At 40.9% G+C, this 17,844-nt stretch overlaps 1 protein-coding gene across 1 annotated transcript; it reads right to left on the bottom strand.

Annotated features, from left to right (window-relative positions):
- Nucleotides 1-782: 782 nt before the first annotated feature.
- PRELID3A (PRELI domain containing 3A) lies at nt 783-15,945 on the bottom strand. The gene is made up of 6 exons (XM_064507178.1): nt 15,754-15,945; nt 12,285-12,453; nt 11,800-11,889; nt 11,538-11,608; nt 11,342-11,444; nt 783-6,289 (listed from the first exon to the last, which is right to left on the bottom strand). The coding sequence occupies exons 1-6, from the start codon at nt 15,783-15,785 to the stop codon at nt 6,152-6,154; spliced, it is 603 nt and encodes a 200-aa protein (XP_064363248.1). The 5' UTR covers nt 15,786-15,945; the 3' UTR covers nt 783-6,151.
- Between the last annotated feature and the right edge of the window lie 1,899 nt (nt 15,946-17,844).

Genomic DNA, 17,844 nt, shown 5'->3' on the forward strand with positions numbered 1-17,844 from the left:
ATGTAAGCAGGAGATGGAGCTAAACAATATTACTCAAATTAATGAGCACAGCAAAATTTATGTGGCAGTTTTGCACTTAACTGCAATTCACTAAAGGAATTCTCAGTTTCTTCTCTGGTTGGTCCATCTTACAGCAGCAATGCCTGGCTGAACTGACTTTCAAATAACTGAAGCAGACTTGGCTCTGTATCCTGAAATAATGAAAGAAGCCACTAGAGTTGAGTGGCTGAAGTTGAGTTGAATGGAGTGGGTTTTGCAGGACAGTCCTAGAAGCTATTTGGAAAGATGCCGATAAGCCTTTCTGTAGCTAAAAATGTTTTTAAGCACACAGTCTTTATCTAGAGGTGCCAGGCTACCTAACGTACCATCAGAGCTGGAAAAGACCTGTTTGGTTAGTAGCCCATTTGATTAAAAAAAAAGACCTGCAAGTGCAAAGAGGTGAGCAGTTTAGTAGGAGATGGCTGTTGTTGGTGCCTCCCATGCAGTTGTTTCCATTAAGCCCCAGATCCCTCCCTGGGTTCTCTGACCAGAAACGTTCCTGTAGGTAACATGCAGAGCCTCCATCATCTTGGGCAATTCCCAGCCCTGTGCTGTGCGCTAACAAATAGTGGTGGGGGGTTAAATTGAATTTTAGAGTGCTAAATCTAGGCGTGGTTCCAAACTGACATAATTTCCAGCAGAAATATGGCTTCCAAAACATCCAATTAAGTTGATGTGCCCATCCATATATACAGAGGACACATTCTCATGACCCAGCTTACAGCAGTGCCAGAGGCCAAAGCCCAAGTTTAAAACAGCATGTTTTTATTTGAAGAGGTTGGTGGTTACATAACCTGTGAACTTGGAAGTGAAACAAAGATGCAATACGTAAAATGAGTGTATTTATTTATTTCAGCTGTATTGCTATTAAAGCTGGTCCCCCCCATTCCCTTAATAAAAAAAAAAAATCTCAAACGAGAGATATTTTTTTGGAATGAACAGGCATAAAGCACAAACTCTTTCCCTTTGAACTTCAATACCTTGCACTTCTGTGCTATCAATGCGCATGTAGTTTCTCTGTGGCTTCAGGTACACCAGCTCCTTCGGTTATAATCGAGAAAGGCATTAGAATTTTCTTCTGCTTGTTTTCATGTTACATGGTACTGAAATGCAATTTCTTGTTTATGCATTACTAATAAAAATTTCTTTAAACTAGCATTTCATTGCTCGTACTTGCTTGATCCAACTGTAAAGATGGTAAGCATTATTTCTTACAGAGCACAGCTGATGATATCAAGTCTAATCAAGTACTGCATTTCTTTGTAGCACTGAATCTTAGCTGCTACAGCTTTTAACTAGGTTTAAAAGAATTGCAGAAGGGTGAAGACAGGTAAGTGCTGAACCAGCAGGGCCCAAATTAAAAATCCTTAGTAATGATTTTACTTTACCAATTTAAAAAAAAAAAAAAACATATCTCAAACCTAAGTTGTGGAAGAATTGAGAAGACAGGTCTTCAGCTTCACAAAAAAGCCCTTTTCTGTGAATAAATGCATAGTGAAAGCATGTCCTTCCTCCTGGGCTGTAATTAAAAGGCTGACAAGTAATGCATTGATTTCTGACCTGTGGTAAGTAGTGTTCATTGGGGGAGAGTAAAGGGGCAAAGAAAGATAACTTATGAGAAAAAGTAATCTCTCATTTATAAATCAAGACTAATCATTTTAGATGATTCTTTCCTGTTTCACTGCCATACATAGCAGGTGCCAGATCCAAAGGGAGATACCCATTCAGACACAAAGGACAACTACACAGCTTTTGAACAGTGTAATTTGTGGCTTACAGCAAGTTCCAGGAAGCCTGTTATTTTGTCCTACTGCTTACCTAGCACAGACTAATTCAAAAAATGTATCTTTAAGACTTTTCTAAAAACCAACAGCCCATTTTATATTACAGGAGTTACACAAGTTTTTTTTTAAACTGAACAGGTCGTTTATTTAGATAGCACCACAGTGTACACAGACACTTCACAGATTCCTGGCCTTCAGAGATTACAATCTAAGAAGATGCAAGAGTAGAAAAAATTGCTCCACCTAAAGATTTAAATGAAAATTGTCAGGTCAAGGAATGTTACTGTTTGAGTTCATCTTACTCAGTGCTACTTTACACCATCAAATACATACATAAATGTTTGATACTTTAAGTATTGCAGTTCAGTTTCTTTACTTGTGCCAAGCAGGTCTTTTGAGAATGCCGTAACTAACGCTAGAATTTCTCAGTTTCCCTACAACTATGAAGCTTTCACCATTCTGCCTGCTGACACCATGGGGGAAGGAAGATAGATGCTGCAGCAAAAGCAAGTCAGAAAGAAAAAGTAGTCTATGTGAGACAGTTACAGATGACACACAAGACCATTGTACTGTACAGGTTTAAGTTAATGACTTTTGTTGCTAACACTAGCCTTTCTGCACTAGCAAGAAAAAAATATATAGACATCAGCCATAAACCATGGTTTACCTCAAATTGGGTATCTATCTTCAACATCCTAAAATCCTTCAAGGCTGAGAGCTAACAGGCCCAGTTTTCTAAGCTCCTGAAACTGTCGCTTCCTTCCTTCACCTTTTCCCCCACAGTTGCAAACCAGCTGGCAGCCTGAAACGCCAGCCGTTCTGCAGCTGAGTTGCTGGGCAGGGCAAGTGGTCACCCTTCTGCTCAAACTGAGATGCTAGCAATAAATGCTTAAAACCCAACCACCTCCCTATGCACACATCTTCCCCCTCCCCCCCCAAAAACACTCCCTTTCCCTTAAATTCAACCTAATGGTTGAGCAACACCGAACCGCAAGCTTTGGGGGCTTGAGCAATGACAGTGAATACCCCCCACACCCCCGTATCGCTATGTCCCTTTCTATTTTCAACTCTTAAACCACAGGCTTCTTATTTGAATCTGCACTTGTTACCTGTTCATCAGTATAATTATCAGTGCCGAGCTCTCTTCTGCTTTTTCCCCACCAGTTCAAGATCCTTCCAAGTTAATGAGCATTGACTTAACACTATTCCTGCTTTATTAAAGTTTTTTCCTCCTATGTCCCAGGCTGTTGCTAAACCAAACCGAAGACTACCTCAGCAAGCAGTCTAGGCTTTTGCATCACTATTGGTTTTGTGGCTTTGACAAACAGCTCAGTCAGTGCACATATGACATAAAACTGATGTCAGAAATGCGTTGTAGCCATTATCAATAAATAAAGAAAGGATGAGGGGGGGAGAGCTTCTCTAGGGAAGGACTGGTGTGCAAGAACAAGATATGCAATTCCACAGGTTTTTTGGCCCAACAGCTAACTTCAGACTGTAACACTGTGGTAGACAGAGTGCCTTAAAAACTGTCAGGGAAGCAACGCTGTACATACCATCAGATCCCCCAGACAGGACTCATGTGGTCAAGGGAGAGGAAGCTTGGGAGACCTGCATTCAAATCAAACGAGTAGCAGACAAAAGAGTGAAAGTCTCCAGGGAAGCTTACAGCAAATTACTTATCGCTTCATCTGCTAAACACTGAAGCAAAGTCTACCGAGTCCAAATGTGACCACTGACTGCATGGTCCTACAGACACACATGTAAAAACCACCTACCACAGGGAAGATCAATAAGCCCAGAAGGCAAAAAGGTTGGAAACAGCAGCGCTGTTCTGGCAGCAGCGTGAGGCGGCTGGGTGACTGGCCAGACCTTTGGAAGAAATTCTCCCTCCTCCCCTCTCCCATTTAGCCTAGAGAAAAGCAGAAGAGGACAGAGCACAAGCAGGCAAGGTGCCAACCGGTGGCAAGAGAGAGAGAGCAGAGAGAGTGTCCAACTACACACCCAGCTGTCTAGCTCTTGATTGAATAGCGTGAAATGGAGAGAAAACAGCCTAAAACTTACAGTGTGCAATGAAAACAGAAAAGACGTGTATACACAGGCATCTATGGATTTGTTTGTGGAAGACAAAAAAAAAGCATAAATAAAGTCATCTAGAAAATTGATGCATAACTTGTACTGACCAAGGTGTGGCAGACAAGGTTGGCTCTGGACAGAAAACAGGAGCCTGCAGTGACTTTTCTGTAACATCAGCCAGCACTGGAAGTTGCTATACATAAATTAGCCAACTTGAACACAACACTAAGCAATTATTTCAAATCCAGTGTAAGAAGTGGCTTTAGACAATTCTTGCACTGAACTGAAACAATAGATGAACATGTCATAAGACTTTTCTACCTCTTCACACTCAAGTTTCCATCACCTGCAATAGGCATACATGGGAATGCTGTAGTACAGGTTTACACATGCATACTCACATGCACTCATCTCCTCCTGCTGCTCACGCAGCTCTGCTGTAGCTGCCTTCCGCTTTCTAGCAGGGCATCACGACAAGCTGTAACATTCTCCTGCACTCTTTATCCAGGGACTGGCACGACATTCATTAGAAAAGCATGACAACTGACTCACACCAAAACTATACAGCACATCTTCCACAAGAGGAGCTGCTACCACACCTTAAAGTTCTAAGTTTCTGTTCCAAAATAAAGGCTTTAGGTCCATATTAAAAGAGCAATGTGAATATTAGCTTCTCAGTTCATTGCTTTTGACTAATATATTTTTTAAAAATTAAGTTTATTCATTAGGATCATATAATTCACCTAGACTATAGTTACACCCAAATTAACGTTCACTTTCAAGCTACAAAACATGGACTCTGCAATTTCCCTTAAGCTACAGACACTTTTAAGTTATGAGCTCAAAACGGAGTGACAAACATTTTACTACTTCTACTTTTTACTCGTTCTCTTTAACAGCTTCCTAAAGACATGGTTGCCATTGGCACCAGTAAACATCCCTGCAACATTTATTTCAGTTTGTGTGCACACAAAAAAAATAAGTTAAAATGCCCTAACAGAGGGCTGCATAAAACATGTATGCTATGCCTGGACCAAAAAAGAAAGTTTTTGTGAACTTCAAACAAAGGCTAATACTCCGGTATCAATCTGTATTTAAGCATGTTTTAAGAAAGCAATTCCTGCAGTTACTAGAGTATTTTTCCACATAATGAGAAATATTTAAAACGATCCTAACAATATTTTGTGCCAATATGGCAAAATGTTAAAAAAACTAAGTTAAACCAGTAGTCAGTAGTTTGTGGAAAGCACTGAAAAAGGAGAGTCCATTTGTTTTTTCTTCTACTTTTGTCTTCTTTTAGAGAAAAAAGAGGTACCTGCTTATGAGATACTACCCTTTGGATTTCAAGTTTCTTGCTTATTTCTCATTTGAGCTCTTCTACTTATTGCATCGGAGTGTCTTCCTCTGTTAAGACATGATGTCAAAAGCAAGGACCGGTGGAACAGCACAGTCTATTCATTCAAGTAGCCTACAAGTAGCCTTCTTGCAAATAAATGACAGAAGTATTTTCCAGCGCCTTGCAGGAATTACCACTGCTCTTCTGGTAGTGAAGAGAGGAACTACAGCAGGTTAATAAATATGACAATAAATTATACCCTTCTCCCTACAAAAAGCAACTGGGTTAGACTATTAACATCAATAGAAACTTTATCTATGTTTGGATACAAACATCCAAGAGGTAAAGTATCCGTGTGTCTCGTTCAGACAGCACATTTAAACACCTAAGAAGAGTTAGTACCACACAAGTTTTAGCTTTTTGGGATGATCCTCAAGGTATCTTTTTCTATGGTATCACATTCTCTCTCACATAGTTCCCTTTGAATGGTCATAAGAGGTTACAAAACAGACAAAATTCAGCGCTTTAGTACCTATCAGACCTTCATAGAACAAATGCTCTTATGAAAAACCCTTAATAAACGAACGAGTTCTTTTAAAGTTAGAGTACAAAAAGCTAAGATGGTGTAAAATATAAGAAACATATTCTCCACTTTTGTTATAGAAGGCACATTTTGGGCAGTTTTAAATGTGCTAAATGTTCTGTTTCCACTGTTTAAAGGAGGTTGTTTAAACAAAAAGAGCATTTGCAGGAGGTCACATTCAGTAGGCAACAGGAGCTGCCTTGGAGACAGGGGATAAGGTTACTTTTCCTAGATTTTTCCTCTGATCCAATATTCTTATAAACATATAAAACCTGTGCAGATCAACCTTGGAAGGGAGATCTACAAAAACGTTTGCAGAATAAGACTTTTCTGTCAGTTACTTGGTAGTTTTTGGCTCCAGTTTTCTGTTGATGCTGCTGCCATGGCTGATTTCATGTTTTCACGCGTTGACTTGAGTTCCTCCAGTTCTGTGTTTAATTTGCTGATCACCCATTCCAGGGCATCTCGACCCTGCCAGGAGAAATATTGTAATTTAGAATCAGAACAGATACAATGCCACTATTCATGTTCCTATAGTTTTTCCTCTGTCAGACATGAGATTTGTTTTAAAATTATTTCCATATCCTGCATAGTCTGATATAGGATTATATTGATAATTTCTTAGCATCTTCTTACTGAAACTTCACTGCAAAGACATCTGCATAACCCACATGCAAGAACTTGATGCAATATTGGTGTGAGCTACCAATAGAGCACCTATGAAAAAGCCTAATTCAGCAGTTAAGTTCCATTACGTAGGAGCATTGCTGTTTATACAGTTCATTGCTCCTGCCATCCCAACAGCAAATTTGTGAAAAAAAATCTAGCTACTGTTCTCAGAATCTTTAACCGAGTTACATATGTACAGTTTTTGAGACAATGATCCAGCAGAAAGGAAGCTAGTCTTCCAGGTGCTCTTAGAGACAGCAGCTAAGGGGTTTGATCTCCAGTAAGAGTTTACAAAGATGAAATCACACTGAGTTCTGTATTCATGCACAGCAACTTCTCCACATATAAACCAGAAACAAACCGAAAGACTACAATCATGCCTTTTACATCAAGGCATGATCTTGCTTTATCCAGTTCTCAGAATGGGTAGGGGTGTCTCCAAGCTAAAAGTACTGAAAGCCAATACTTTAGTAAGAGCAGTCAAATCCAGGTAAATAAGCACTTTGAAAACATTTTGCCTTATGAAGACCCTGCAGCCGGCCATGCCACAGTGACCACAGTGTGCAGCCTCACAATAAAGGCAGACATATAAACAGATGCACCCCTAACTAAGTTAAAGTGCAAAATTTCAGAGCTCCACATTCTCAGGATGACAGCTTTTGCCAAAACAAGCAGATGGTGTGAGACTAGGAAAACACCTGGCCTTTTCTCATCTAGAGAGAAGGTAGAGACATTCATCACTATTACCCTACTAAGAGCAAGAAGTACAAACAGTGGAGGGCAGTAACTAGGAGCCACATGGCTTCAGCCTAGTCCAGAGAAGTTTTTGAGATAAAGGGTCTGAGCCTCAAGAGTCTGAAGTTTTCAGAAAAGCAAGCATCAGTGTCCAAGTCCTCTGCAAGGACTGTGGCAAAGGGCAGGAAAAAGGCCCACAGACACAGTTTTATTCTGAACTCTGACACGCTATTTTTGTTCCAAGCACTGTTAAGTCTGGGTTTCTAGAGAAAAAATAATAATAAATAAAAAATCCTTAGAAGAGTATGATTTAGTTTTTGAGTTTTCTGTCTGAGCACCAAATTGACCATGTTTCAGCAGGTGATAACTTCCTCAGATTTCATCATCTCTAGGCCCTGTGCAAGGCTTGGGAACAGTAGTGAAGCACGCATAAAAGCACCCAGACAAGAGCAGGGTACTGCATGGCAACAAGTTGTAAGTAACCATCAATTAGTTGAGTAGAGTACTCTTCAAAGTACAAAGTAGGGAGAGAGAGGAAGAATCATATTTCAATAAGCATACATTTGGATATTTAAAAGTCAGGTTGAAATGTCCTCTTAGGTAACACCATGCACAGAGAACTGGGTAAGACAGCAACAACTTAGATGTTATATTTATCTAGTCACACAAAGAAGATCAGGCTTGTCGGACAATCAAACAGCTTTGATATAGAAAATGCTCAGTAAAAAAATCACTGAGATTCTTTTGAGGCCCTGACTATGAAAACAACCAGGTCAAGGTATTTTAGCTGATGTATTCATTAACAGCAACAACAAAAATCCATGACTTTCAAACCAGACTATGAAGGTACTTCCTTCTGCTCTTAAGATTACATAGGTCTGCATACATTTCCTTAGTCCTGCATATGCTATATTTTGCAGCTAAGAATAAACCCATAATACTGGTGAGAAATTTTAGTAGTATCTTGCATGGGAATTTAAGTTACAAATCTTAAAGAGACGCAAAGCTTCCATGTATCACAGAACTATCCAGTTAAAAAAGAAAAATCTGACAGAGGATTGGTCTATAAAGTTTCACAGTGTACAATAATTTCTACAACTCATTAAGCAAGCACATTCATAATAAAGCATGCACATTACATTAGTCTTTATTGCATGTGTTAGCAGTATGATGTGTGTTTAATAGACCAAACAGTGCATGTGGAGATTTGTTGACAGAGCCTAGGTAACTGAGCTTCTGTAGTTGAAGTCTGCTGGAAAAACAGCCATAGAAGTTTAGTGGAATGAGAACTTAAAAGCAAACACTCACCACGTAAGCTGATCTCAAAATAAGCAAGTCTGAAAAAAATCCTACATTCTTAATTAAAAGCAGTAGCATGATGCTTTTTTTTTTAAAAAAAAAAAATCTTATTAGTTGAAGTATATGCAAATACAGGAATGACAGAGACAGGCTAGACTGACTAGTGGAAAGAAAACAATCAGCACAGAGGTACCACACAGGCACCACAGAGGCAACGGCACTTAACTCTCTCAACCTGGAAGTCAGATTTTGTCATAGTCACATTGTTATGGGACATGTCACTACTGAAATGAATATAACTACAAAACACCAAGAAAAGTCTGGCATTCTTACAGCTTCAAGCCTTGTACAGATTTCCACAGAAGTTGACAGAAGGGCAGCAATATTCCTCAGGCGTAAGAAAAGCAAATACAACTTCACTATGCAAAAGATTACCCTTGTTAGGCAATCTGTTTTGAGAAACCAATTTTATATCCTAAGGGTATGACTCTGTTTCATTTTTATAATGCCAGTTCCAGTGACTAACCAATTTATTAATTCCTTCAGGTACCCCTTTTAAACAGTGAAACCACAAAAACTAAGATCAGAGAGGACACTTGGCAGAGGGACTCATTCACATGCCTAGTTATCTGCAGTAACTATTCCATTTTCATACCAACGAGCAATACCGTGGCATAAGACATGGCTGCAGCAAGTTGGTCTTTCAGTGATACAAGCATAGGTTAATTGATCCATTCTAGGCCTGACCCACTCTCTACAACTTCAGTATAATGAACATGTTTGCCATTCCTGTATGTAGTAAAATATACATGCAGATTAATTTATGAAGTTCACATCACAACAGCTCATGCACACATTTGCTAGAAAGCTGAAATGCTGTATCAAGAAGAATAATGCTGGCATTACCACTAGTTAGTATAAACTGCAGATGTGGAGAACTGCTAGCTTAGAGCGCTTTCAGAATTTTGAATTATCCACTCAATAGCATCCCACCCCTGGAGTAACACAGAAAAGATTTACAACATACGGCAAATGATTTTTCCATCATCATTGCAATAGTAAGGTATCATCTGCCATCTCTAAACTTCAGAGCAAAATCTCACTATTTGCTTCCTATTTCTTCATAATGATATAACATTTTCCAGCAACAAAGTCTAAGAAGGGTGCTAAGAACACAGAAGCTCAGCATAGCATTCTAGAAGAGCTAGTAAAAGTACGGTAGTTAACTGGGTAAAGAAAGGGCTAGTAACAGCAAGTACAAATTCCTGCCAAGTTTAACATCTTTGAATAGACTCTTCAGGGAAACAGACAGGACCAAGAAGGTCCTTTTTGATTATAAACTGGTCAGTCGGTATGTTTTTTAAAAAGGCAGGACAGAAGAAGAATCTTTAAAAATAAAGTTCTCACAAGGGTGACACCTGAACAGGTACCAAGAGAACAACAAAAAATATTTATACTCTTTCTCTGGGTTCATTAGAGATGTATGTATTTGAGAAATGCCAGGAGAGGAATACAACTGGCACTTCTAAGCATGCCCAGTCATCTGGCCATTCCAACTAACTAGTTCTTTGCTACCCTGACTCCAAGCCAGGCTGACTTCAGTTATGAGCTAGGGTTTGGATTTCTATTGCCAGACCAGAGTATATGCCCCACATAAATTACAATTCCCTTCTCATCCAGTTACCCTTTAAAGATCTAATAAGCACATTCCATTGATGACTTTCAAACAAACAGAGAGTGCTCAGCTACCTACTGCTACTCTCCAATGCCTAGAATTTATCCATTCCTCCTTCTCCATTCCGCTACTTTTTTAAGCTGTTTTCCCTCTCCTTTTTGGAGAAGCACATGGAAGGGAGGAAAGGGGCTTTCTTCTTTCTCATCTAGTTAGTCAATGCTGCCTATCAAGCTGGGTTACATTTCCATGGTCAAGCAACATCTCTCCCAGGGACAAAGAGCTGGCCAAAGTACAGGCTCTCTGGCACAGTAGTAGTTACTCAGGCCAGATTCCCTTTTCTATTTGTTCATTCCATCCAGGTCAGCCTCCTCTCTCCCCAGGTTCACTCATTCTGTCCTTATACCCAGGCTCTAACACATTGAACCTCTCCAGCAATGCAGAACACAGGCTCAAGTTTCAGTCACACTCATCCTGCTGTTAGGCAGCGACACCTACACTTCTGCAGCAACTGCATTTTTCTTTCCTTCCTTCCCAGAAAAAATATAGAACAAAGTGCCCCAGCAACCAGTAATAGGCACTCTCACAGATCTGCCTGTGCTTAAGGACAGCTGTAAGGTTGCAAGCCATATAGAAAAAGCAAGCACAAGACAGAGGAGTCAGGGTAGCGTTACCTACCAAAGCCAGAATAGTTAAATCTCTTCACTGAATATGCCTCTGCTTACATTACTTCAAGCCAAGGGCAAAGGATAAGAACTGGAGCAACTGACACAGAAGCGCACAAAACATGCTATAAAGGCTGAGAGAGAAGTTATCTTCACTACCAGCCTTTCAACTCCTGGGAATGTAAGATGACCATTTAAAAAAGGTGTTTTTATTTAAAAAAATTTTAAAAAGTAACTAAGTAACTACAGCATACACATAGGGGTTTGTTTGTTCCGATGTGTAATTGTAGAAAAAAACAAAGATTTAATAGTGAAACTTTTTCATGCTTTGGTAAATCAGAGTCTACTTGCTGAGGTCCCACAAACATCAATTGAAATTCAGTGCACAAAGTTTAGTGAAATTAAGCATAGTATTCAGCACACATGCTTGAGAATTAATACTTCAGCAACAAAAAAATGGAGAACAGAATAAATATGATGTACCTTTCTGGCATTAGAAGATATTGTGTTTGCCATTAAGCTTTCCAAATAACTGCTCAAGCTAATGCCTTTGACAGTAATAATTGCTTCTTGAGTTAGCACAGTTCTGTAAGAGAATAAAGAAAATTTATCAGTTAAACTGAATTGGACTAACATTCTGTCTCCTACACACAAAAAGCGTAGGAATATCCTTACTTACTTCTCGGGGTTTTCCGGATGAGGTGTGTAAACCAGTCTTTCATCAACAGACACCAAATTTGTGAGAGTAATCTTAAAAAGAAAAGAAAGACCTGAAATCCTCAGTTTTTGCCTTTCATTTTTCTTTTATCAGCAGTGCTACTCAGTAAAACAGCACTCATTTTAATGTCAGAGATAAAGCAGTGTAGATAGAAGAACACAACCAATACAGAACATCCAATCTCCAGAATTAATTATCAGAAACTTCTTAAACTATCACTCACATTAGTTGAGCAAAGCTCCATCTTTTTTTCCACTGGATCTACCACAGAATGTTCCTTAATGTAAGTCAGAGTTCTACTTGTTCCTAAAATCTAAAAGCAAAACAAACACACAAAAATTAAAAAGAAAAGAAGGGAAAAAAATCAAAATAGTAAGTTTCAAGCTCTTAGTGACCCCAAATAAATACACACTAATTAACTGCTAGCAAAACACTGTAATCAGTAGCAAGACGACATAGTGGTAAATGCTATCAGTTATATAAAATGACACAGACCAGTCTGAAAGGCATATGTTGACATATACACTGCAGACATATTAAAGCCTAAAATATATTCCTGCTACAAAGTACTCTGATGACAGCTTATGTAATATTTCTGGAAAATATTTCCTATACATTAAGCTTTTATTTTGAATTCAGCTCCAATTCCAGATGATTACAGAAAAATGCATCACATCAGTAGCAAACCATAAGACTGTAAAATCATACCGCTTTTACAATACTTGGTAGTCCCCATTCTGTGCTGAGAAGACGGTGACTATGCAACCTCCCCTGATTATCAAGGCTTCTGTGGAGGACATCTACTCCTACTACACATGGATTCATTGGGTTAGGATACTTTCTCATAGCAGCTTTGATCACTGTATCCCAGGGGTGCCTGGCAAAAGAAGAGGAGACAATATTTACAATTATGTTGTATTTTAGTATTCAGTCAATGCTAAATCGGGGATCTAGCTCATGTGTGCATGTGCTGTACAGGCTAGTAACTTCCAAGAGTTCCTTCAGAATTCAGTGATGCTTGGAATGGCAATAAGCAAGAATATATGCATGAAAAAACAGAAACATCCTTTTGTTAAAACTAAGGAATAATTAACCCCAAAACTAACAGAAATAAAGACAAGAGGCAACAGTCACAAATTGCTACAAGTGAAATTCTGATTAGCTATATGGAAAAAACACATTGACAGAGTGGCTGAGCACTGGAACAAGCTATCCACACAGGCCATTGAATCTCCATCTATTTTAGAACTCAACTGGAAAAGCAACCTGATCTAACTTCTATGTTAGCCCTGCTTTGAGAAAAAGGCTGGACTAGATGACCTCTAGAAGTCTGTTCCTACCTGATTTTCTCTATAACTCTAAGTATACCAAATAAAGGAAAAAAGAAGTAAGTGAGACTAATGAGCATTTATAACATAAATAACTAACCAGAAAATTCGAAATAAAAAAAACAGATTTTCAGAAGACACATCAACTCACTGCCTTAAATCTTGAGGCACATTTAGTACTGCTTCCAGCAGGCTTGTTAGCATGAACTACAGTTCTGGCTACTCTTCTCATTGCTACAGACCAGTTTCTATTAAACAAGTTTGAGCCTCAGTGACATCCATGGTAATCTCAAACTACTGGGACCAGAGCAGTAGAGAACAGGCTGTCCATATCTTCTTGTTGTGGGACTTCATATATCTTGTTCTGAGATACCCAAAGCCAGCCCTAGCAGAGTCTAGATAAGTCATGGACTTGATTCAATACAGGAATTTTGTTCCTAAACAATGATATCTGCATTCAGAGTAACTGATACATGAAATGGAATGAAAGGTGTGTAAAATACCTGTAACATATTGATACCTATCTCAAGAAGGCTCATGTGTGTAAACTTGTCCTGAAGAGTTACACTTAGTGCCGTAAATGAATTTGACTTTCAAGAACATTACTTTTTGTCTTGAATTAGACCACCGCAGAAGAGTATTAACAGTACACCACAGTAAGAACCAACAGAGGCTTGCAAAAATAAATTCTTTTCCAACAAGAAAAGCATGAAAAGGTCTTTCAGCTTTAGTGGTGCAACCAAGAAAGATAGAGCCCTCAATTACTACCGCAGGAGGAGAACTAGAGAACCACTCCCCATTATCTCCAGTTGATTGAATTGAAGATAACAAGCAAGTTGATGATCTGACTATGCATCATAATCTATACACCATCATCAATAGAAGATACACAAACTGACGAGGTCAAATTGCAGTTAAGTGTCCTTGAGGGTTTATAAGAGTCAGAGATCAACAATGCACAACAAAGTTCCATTAACTCCTAAACTGAACTATCTACATCTGCACACCTTACAGCATAAGACCGAATGCACACCTTACAGCATAAGACCGAAGGCCTTACAATACAGACCTCTGAGAAAATGACAAATAAAACAGACTTTGCCTCCCTGCTGATGGAAATCCTTCTCAAACTCCGAAGTTATGCCACACATGCGTAGGCTTTATTAGCCTCTGCCTATCACTTCCTTAATAGAAGCTCTGGTTTAGACACCAGACTAATCTTAAAGTTGAATGCCTAATATTTATGTCACTACAACTAATTTAGCTACAACTAATTAATGTAACTAAAAAAATGGTATAAAACTGCACATTTGATATTTTGTAAGTGTTTCAAAAACTAGCATGATTTGTACTCATCAGGTTTGGAGAGATGAGTTACCAGTGGCATTTTAAAAACTCTACTACTAACCTGTGAAAGCCAGATTAGATGATGGTTTGGACAGAAATCTTTAACCTGAGATAAAGGCCCTAAAGTTGTTGAGAAGTAGTGAAGCAGAACAGGGGTTGGCAGCAATGTTTCCACATGCCATTTCAAGCTCCTACTCAGCTTACTTTCTTTGTCTTAAAACTTTCAGGACCTGTCCTTCTTCTATCTCCTCTACTTTAAGAAGTAAAAATTAACTTCATTCTCACTTCATCCCTCCTTTAAATTCCTGTGTTTGTTTCACCTAGGTAATTAGGCTCATGGGCAAGCACCTTACCTTGCTTCTAACAGTGTCATAATGCTACCATAAAGTAATATGAGCTGGCTTTACCTATTTGCCTCCTTTAAATCAGGATGCATGCCACACTGTCAAATGTGTAAGAGTAGCAAAGGGGGGTGTTATGATTCTGCAATATCACTGAAACTACTGTGTCCTCCATATCAGCGCCATCATATAGTTTGAGCAGATACTATATATGTGCCGTTACTTTTGCCTATTGATCCCCAGTTATATGAAACTGGAATTGCATGATCAGAACAGTGCTCAAAATGTTCAGTGCAGCAAAAAAGGAACGTTACAAAAACTTACACAGCTGTCATTTAATGATTTTGTCTGCTAGCCAGCTCTGAGTGAATCTCATAGCTAAGCTACGATACAAAGATCACTCTACTCATACCTCTGCATCAAGTGCAACAGTGGTTTGCGATTTTTTTATGGTAGTGTGAAAGTCAGTTTTCTTAATAGTCACATCTTATCTCAAGCAACTACGCTGTGTTGCCACTTTTATGACTGCTCTGTTGGACAGCACTTCCCACTACCTATGCCATCAAAAAGAGACGGGAGAAACTCTAACGCACCATGAAGTCTGACCACCCAGGAAAAAGCACGACCTGATGGAGGTCTGCACTTCGGGCAGCGCAGCAGCCCGGAGCGACCGCTGGCAGACACAGGTACCAGCAGGACACATTTCCAGCTCACCTCCCTGACTCTGACCTGAGCTCCGCCGAAAGCCTCCTCCCCACCCGCGACACTCCCGCGAGCGTCATGAGTACCAGCGCAACCGGTAAAGCATCGCCGCCGAGCTCCGTCCTTCCTCCTTCGGGCCGGCCTGGGCCAGTTCCTGCTTCCGCCCTGCCCTCGCCGAGCCGCCGCGGCTGGGCTGGGCTGCCCCGGCCGCCGGAGGAGCGGCACCCCCGCCGAGACCCCCGCGCCGCTCGGGGGCAGCCCGCCGCCATCACGCGCAGCGGGCGGGTGGGGGGGAGGGGAGAGGAGAGCGCGCCGCGGCCGTTAAACGACCGTAACGTTCGGAGCGCGGCGCGCTCCCCTTCACCCCCCCTCCGCAGGGCGCCGGCGCCAGAGGGCCGGGAAGGGGAACCCGCCGCCAGAGCCGCCCCCGGCGCTCCTGCTCCCTTCCCCGCCGCTCACCCGAACACGTGCTCCGAGCTCCAGATCTTCATGGCCGCCCTCGCTCTCGGCCCCGCGGCGGCGGTGGGGGCAGGAAGGCAGCACGGCGGCTCCGGCAGCGCGCTACGAGCCGGCCGGCGAAGACGGGCAGGGGCGGAGCGCGGCGGGCCAAGGCCGGCACCGGCCGCGCTGCGTCAGGCGCCACCGCCTCCGGGCGGAGCCGCCGGCACGGCCCGCCCCGCCGCTGCCGCCCGGGCTGCTGCGGCCGGCAGTTGTCAGCGGTTGCTAACGTCCGAGTGCGGAGGTGGCAGCGCCCGGCAGCGCTTCAGGAAACGAGACCGGCTGGTTGTCGGCATGTTTGGGGAAACGCAGGAGGGGAGCTTGCCAGCACCTCGGTGTGCTGCTGCTCAGCGGCGCTCGGCGTTACCTCAGCCTGAAACGCACGGGCTAATTACAATGCAGCAAACATGAATCATACTAAAAAAGAGGGAGGATGACTATGCCTGGCTGTGCGGATCAGCTTCGGGCATAACCTGTGTTACCTGATAGCTGAAATTGCTGGGATTTATGTTAATTGTAGCAGCTAGAAAGTAATCATTTGATCTGGTTCGGAAAGTATTGTTTCTAATTCACTGTTTTCTGTCTTCTCTCACTCTCATTTGTTTTCTATTTCTGCCCTTTTTGCATATACACATCTCCTACTATCAGCTTTAGTGTCTTTGTCTCCATCCTTGAGTCATTAACATTTTCCGTTGCCACAGACACGCTTACCCAAACACTCAGGAAGCGGCTCTCTATTGCCAAAAAACAGCTGACTGCCCAGCTTTTAACAGACCTTTAGGAATTAATTGCATCAGAGTTTTGTTTTAAATATGCTAACAATTTTTGATGTAATGCATAGCCAAATGTGGTGTATGTATTGCTATACCTAGTAGTGAAATGATGTTCTTATTCCTCAATCTGTCTTTGCAACAAGCAAATGCAGTCATTTTCTAGTGAACTTTGAACATTTCAATATAAAATGCCACTACATTGGCAGAAAAACAAACAAAAAAGCAGAGGGAGCCAAGCTTATGAGTAACAATTCACTTCCCCATACTTTTGACATGTGGGAAGCTTGACTTTGTTAGACATTCCAAGGCCAACAAAGAGATCAATGAAAAAGCTGCCTAATGTTTAATAAGTAAAGTAATATTGTTTAATTCAGCTATTCTCATCAGCTGTTTCATTATAACCAAGTAGATTAAAATATGCTAATATTGCTCTTCTGTCAAAGGAAAACAAATTGGTATGACAGTTTAATAAAGTATTTGGAGATAGTACATGTAGAGAAAATAAGAACTGAAAAAAAATCATCCCTATTCTTTTCTCCCAAGTGTCCCGAATGGAATCTAGCTTCTACGAATGTATCCTGTAGTTTCTTATCTAATAAACTGATAATATTTTGTGCTATTTTAAGTCCATGATAATGTTTTGTGTCTGTTCTCTTAAAAAGGTTTTGTGTATTATTATCAACAAACAACAATTTGAATATATTTTTGATGTGCCCACTGGCTTTTCACCTCATGGCAGGTGAAGGTGAAAGATTTTTATAGCAGAAGAAAAAGCTTCCTGTATCACTATATGTAAAACTCCTCAATGTGGCTGTTTTTGAGGTCAACGTGAGAGCAGACATAGCCTATAGGATGACTCCATCCAGGCCGAGCGCAGGGAAACCTGTTGAGAAAATGGGAGAGCTGTCTTCAGTATCTCTTCAGGATCACTAACCACCACAGCAGAAGAAACCAGGGCCGGTGGCAACCCTTTGATTTGCATGTCCGTTTTGGCTCTTTCCCTGTTCCCCAGCATGATGTTTCTGCAGCAGTAGCTCAGGACAGGTAGCCTGAAAAATGGTTTTCTTGGGCTATGACTGCAGTCATGGATTGCTGTTGATGGTCTGGATTGGAAAAAGCAAGCACTCTCCAGGGTAGGAATGGCTCCTAGCGAAGCAACTGTCAGACATGGAGACTAGTTGAAATCTTCCCACCTTTAAGGGATGACAGCTGGAGCCCTGAACCAAATAAGATCTTGAAAGCAGGAAAACGTAACCATCCTGTACTAAAAAACTTCAAC

This window comes from Dromaius novaehollandiae, chromosome 2, assembly GCF_036370855.1.
Source record: "Dromaius novaehollandiae isolate bDroNov1 chromosome 2, bDroNov1.hap1, whole genome shotgun sequence".
In the NCBI taxonomy this organism is placed as follows: domain Eukaryota; kingdom Metazoa; phylum Chordata; class Aves; order Casuariiformes; family Dromaiidae; genus Dromaius; species Dromaius novaehollandiae.